This window comes from Chaetura pelagica, unplaced genomic scaffold (genome assembly GCF_000747805.2).
Source record: "Chaetura pelagica isolate M959 unplaced genomic scaffold, ChaPel_1.0 scaffold169, whole genome shotgun sequence".
NCBI lineage: Eukaryota > Metazoa > Chordata > Aves > Apodiformes > Apodidae > Chaetura > Chaetura pelagica.
The window spans coordinates 794,016-799,509 of NW_009954616.1; the positions used below are offsets into that span (position 1 = coordinate 794,016).

Below are 5,494 nucleotides of genomic sequence, written 5' to 3' on the forward strand. Positions count from 1 at the left end.
GAAAGAAACAGTGTTCTTGAAAATGGAAATACTTCCAGTTACTAGATATATGGCATGCATATGTGTATTGTGCATAAAAAGGTACATATTATATGACTAAATAGATTAACAAAAAGAACATATACACTGGAAGAGCAAGAATTTTTTTTAAAAATGCAATACTCAGTTAGTGTAAAAAAACAGATTAGACAGCTTGCACACCCTGAAGAAAATATTTTAAAACTCTTCAGAAATGGTAACAAGGTAGAAAATGTGCTCAAATTTTACTTATTAATTCTTCACAGTATGAAAACATTTTTCAAAAGAATTGTGTCACTAAAAGTCTGATGATGCTCAGAAACAGGCAGTAGAGAAGTTGCAACATTTATTTCCATGGCATAATACGTCTGACCTAGATTCTGCAAACACAGACCAAAACAACTACATCTCTGAAGTTTAATCTAAGAGGACTGTATTTAGTGCTGTACACTGTGAGGGTTAAACTAACAAAAACTCTTCCAACTGTTCACAACTCAACTGCACAAGCTTATCTCAATATTAAATCACACCACTGGTCAGACATCTAACCAATTAGTTACTACCTGACAGTGGCCTATATTAAATGTCTAAGATAAAAAATGCAAACAACTAATAATAACATCAATATACATACGATTCTTCTTTACCTTTAGTTTCCCAAGGCCTAAACCACAAAGATTTGTTAAATTAACTCTGCTTTGTAAGCCTTGTGTGTAGAAAGAATTCAGAATTTTGCACCACTGGGTGAATACAATTCAAGACTTGAAAAGAAAGACAGAGGATCTTTAGTCTTTTGGTGATAGATCCTAAAAGAATAAATTTTCCTCGTGTAAAGATAAAATACACTCAGCTAAGTAAGCCTATAAAGCAAAATCCCAACATTGTAGGAAGAAGAAAACACAGCAAACCTGATGAGGACAAGGCTCTGGCACTGTTGAAGAGCTGGTGCAACTCTGTAGGATGGCTGCACGTACTTCTATGTTCTGCATGTGCAAAATATGTCCCTGATGGCCACAACGGGCAGGTTTTTGGTAAGGGCATGGGGCTGCAGGGGTGGTCTGTGTGGGAGGAGGTCAGAGACTGCCCTATACTGGTCACAGCCATTTCCAGCTGGCTCCACAAGAGACAAGACTGACGTACCATGTGGCAGCGCTCAACTCATCTGAGCAGCACATGATAACTCCATGAAAATGTGTTTAAGAAAGGGTGGTCACTACTATGGGGAGGATGCATAAGGGGAGATCCAGAAGGAGACATGAGAGGACACAAGGGAGGTGACATAGGAGGAGGTACACCTGCAGGGTTACTGCAGTGCATGGAGGAACCCTTGCTGGAGCAGAGGTTAAGATTAAGAAACAAGAAGCAGGGAAGAAAAGGAAACCGCTGCGGACTGACTCCAACTTTCTCTGCCTCTCATCACCTCACCACAACTGGCAATACATTAAACTTGATTTAAATTCCCCAAGTCAAGACTGTTTCACCCACAGTGGATGCCTCATGACATCAAAGAAATAAACAGAAAGAAACAAACTGTACCCCATCAGGCTTGTTCAAGTCATTCAGATGAAGATCTTGGAGAAAATAGTCAACTATTTTAACGCTGTTGTTCTGAGCTGCAAAGTGCAGTACATTCATTCCTTCCTGAAAAAAATGATAAGGAACTCTGTAACAAGTTTGATTTTTTTTCAACATAAATATGTTTAGATTTGGTAAAAATCTGTCATCAACAAACCTCATTCTTAGCCTTTTGATCAGCACCTGCTTTGACTAATTTTCGCATTATATCCAGATTTCCAGTCCAAGCTGCAAGATGAATCACTGTCAGGCCATGCTTCAAATAAAATGACAAATACAGAAATTACCTCATGTCAGATTTCATAAAATCTTTTTGACTATTTCAGTGTATGAGAGAGTTCTACTCTGCAGCTTGTTAGAGAACCAGCATTAACACCTGGTAGTGTGAGTGGGATTAATCTCAAATTAAGCTAAATGTCATGCATGAAGACCTAGCTAACTGATCGGGTTGCTCTTCATCTTGACAGGAGATCTGGTGCCTCCAGAGAAGGACTGATCTCATTTTAAGATAGGAGGATTAAATACTACCCAGAAATTACCCCCTGTTTGCAGAAACCATGTAGATAGCACTGGGTGAGGTGGATGACATTTCAGGTGATGATATGTAATTACTGCATTTCCATGAGTCACCATAATTTTCCAGTTAGCCCGGTTTTTAAGGTTATCTATTCTTCTCTCAAATTCTTTGAAAAGTTCAACTCACATTGTTAACTTCCTAGAGTCAAAATGAATACAGGTAAGGAACTTTGTGTCAGTGTCTCCTATCTTGGCCACAAATATCTCTAGCTTTTCCACAGTTCTTCCTCAATTTCTGTGTGCTGTGTCCAAGAGCAGCATCATAAATAATGGCTCGTTGTACAAAGTGCTGTGTAGACACAAGACATTCATACTCCACCATAAAGGCACCAGATTTAACAGACAGAATCTATGCTAAAGGAAGCAAGAAGGATCAAGACACTTTCTTAGCAGTTTAAGCATTCCCCAGAATTTCTCTTCTGTAAATGAGGTATAATAGCTTTCCTCCCATCTCTAATGGCAAGGAGATTTTTGAGTACCCTGAAGACTGAAACTTCACAAACTCTCAGAAAAATCTATTCTAGAGTCTGACCACCCTGACAGGGTGTTTTTCTCCTGCTTGTACCTAATCAGGATGTCCCATGTTGCAATGTGTGTCCACTGCCTCTTGTCCCATCACTATGCACCTCTGAGAAGAGTCTTCTCTACACTCTCCCCATAAGTGACAGTAGATGGCCAGAAGGTCCCCATCCTATCATTCTCCTCCCAAGGCTGAGCAGATCCAGCTCTCCCAGCAGCTCCTCATACACTATGTGGCCCAGTCCTAACCATCCTATGGGCTCTGCACTGGACTCAGGCCAGCTTATCAATATCTCTCCTGTCTTGGGGAGCCCCAAACTGTGCACAGGAAGCAGAAATCGCAGTGGAAAACAGTGCAGGGCAATAAGGACCACTCATCTGCTGCACAAGCTGCAAGAATAAAGCTGAGCTTGGGCAAAATTTGTGACTGAGCCTCAAAAGCCTGCCCTAAAATCCTTCCCAACTAAGAGAAAGGAGAAAAACTGACTAAACCTGATAGCCTTATACAATGAGAAGACTAGCCTGGTGGATGAGAGGAGAAAAATTTATGTTTATCTCAACTGTCATAACAGGTTTGACACTGACCCCCATGACATTGTTGTAAACAGATGAAGTACAAGCATAGACAAACGGATATATCAAGGTGTAGTGAAAGCCAGCTGAACTACCAGGCCTGAAGTCTTCTGATCAGCAGCACAAAGTCCAGCTGGAGACCAGTCACTAGCAGTGCACTCAGAAAGGTATCCAGACAGGTCTTGAAAGTCTCCAGATAAGGAGACTCCACAACCTCTCTGGGCAGCCTGTTCCAGTGCTCTGTAACCCTCACAGTAAAGAAGCTCCTCCTCACATTGAATCCATAGCCCCTTGTCCTGTCACAGGGCGCAAGTGAAAAGAGCTTCTCCCTGCCTTCTTAATGACCAGCCATCATGTAGTTATAGACATTAATTAGGTCCCCCATTGGTCTTCTCCTCTCTAGACTGAGAAGTCCCAGGTCTCTTAGCCTTTTCAATGGTAAAGGAGAAAAAAGAAAACAGGGTGGGAAAAGTAGAATAAATTGTTAATCTATTTTCATTACTCAGCTCATTGGAAAACTCTTGCTTCTAACATCCTGATTATTAATAACATACTACACATTTGATTTTAATATAGTAACCAAATCTTGCACTGTGGATGACCACCTGGCCCAACCAAATCAGCAATACACTGCTAGACTCTTCAAGTGTTGGGGGCTGCAGAGTAGCTGACAGTTTTGCATTAAGCTACTCAATATAAAAATACAGGGAAAGAACACAAGGAGTTATGTTCTGAGCCCCTAACAATCCTGAGAGCTCATTTTTACTTTTAGCGATCACTTTCATTTTAAGTGGCCACAGATTAATTCATCACTACCCTATGTAATTGCACAAGTGGCTTCAATTAGCCTCACTGAAGTATGCAACATAGCTATAGGCAATATGCTTTTCCTCTAATGATGTTTTTCCATATAGGTGTTTATAGTGTCTTAAAGACAAACTGAAGCATTTACAGCAAGCACTTAAATTTGCCCAACAGGGAGTATATGGCAAAGATTTACGTTTGCTTTTCCCCTGAGGTGTTCCTGTACAGTGCAAACCAAAACATGTAAACCAGCTTACCTGATCTGCCATATCAAGTCTAGCTTTGTGATGGAGAAGAAAATCCACCACTGACACATGACTTCTGGCAACAGCAAAATGGAATGCGGTGCGCTTCAGCTGAAATGAGCAAAGCTTTGATTGACAAATCTGTAAAAAAGCTCCTTTCTTTTTGCAGGTGATCAGGATTTCAGAATTCTCTGATTATTAACAAATGTACTTGTTAATATATGTGTTTTTTTATACATGTATAATATATATATTTGCATATTTCTCCTTCAACAGACACATTTGGTCTTTATCTGCACTTGTGTTCCCTTGGATAGAATCCAGCAATTGATCTTAAAGATTTCTTGTAGAACCTGAATGATTTAGTTACTCTACAAAGAATCATCCCTTAACTGAAATGTCAAAGTGGGATTAAGTAATTATATACTTCCTAGAGGAGATCCACACAGTAAAAGAAGCATCCGTGTTTACTATTTTAGTATTTGTTTTGATTTGAAAAGCTGAGGACTAGATTTATGTGATCAGATTTGCTTTTGGTATGCCTGCTTTTGACTCTGTCTCTGCAATGCATGAAGAGATTCCTCCCTCATTCAGTATTAGTCACCTTCCCAGACTGAGTCATTAACTACAGAAACAAAATATAGAGATGAGAGGTGGAACCTACTCAATAGCAATAGCGTGGTTGTGATTTTAATCTAGGAGTTCTGGGGAACAATTTGCCTTCAGTAGCTACTATAAATATTCTACCCATGAACATCCCATGTTACTTATTTATGAGTTCTGAAAAAACTTATTTTCCATGCCACCATGCATTTTTCCCCACAGAGAAACTGAGGAGAAACTACAGGTGCTTTCCTTTGTTTGTGAAAAAGAGAGGGAGACAAACATTTCTCCTGAGTAAAATTCTCTTGAACAATGAGTGTTCCCATAATTATATAGTGCTCTAAAAATTTACTTTAAAAGTATTTCTTGCTTCCTGAATGCTTTCCAAAATTTAAGAAATACTTTTCTAAATACTTTTCCAGTCCAGTAGTTTGAATATGTATTTTCATCCTTAAATCAGACCTACAGTATAAGAGATACACTAGCATAGCTACATGGGTATTGTGCTTTGATTGACTCTCCTAGTGGGGACATAGCTTACACTGGCAAATCCACTGTTTTGTTCCTGTTACTCATTCCTG

At 39.5% G+C, this 5,494-nt stretch overlaps 1 protein-coding gene across 1 annotated transcript in view; it reads right to left on the reverse strand.

Annotated features, from left to right (window-relative positions):
* The window catches only part of ANKDD1B (ankyrin repeat and death domain containing 1B), a 30,845-nt gene that overhangs the window by 19,678 nt on the left and 5,673 nt on the right, over window positions 1-5,494 (reverse strand). The window contains exons 4-6 of the mRNA XM_010005556.1: window positions 4,323-4,421; window positions 1,751-1,849; window positions 1,555-1,659 (exon numbers count right to left, since the gene is read on the reverse strand). Coding sequence (XP_010003858.1) covers window positions 1,555-1,659; window positions 1,751-1,849; window positions 4,323-4,421 — 303 coding nt within the window. The remainder of the gene's footprint in view (window positions 1-1,554; window positions 1,660-1,750; window positions 1,850-4,322; window positions 4,422-5,494) is intronic.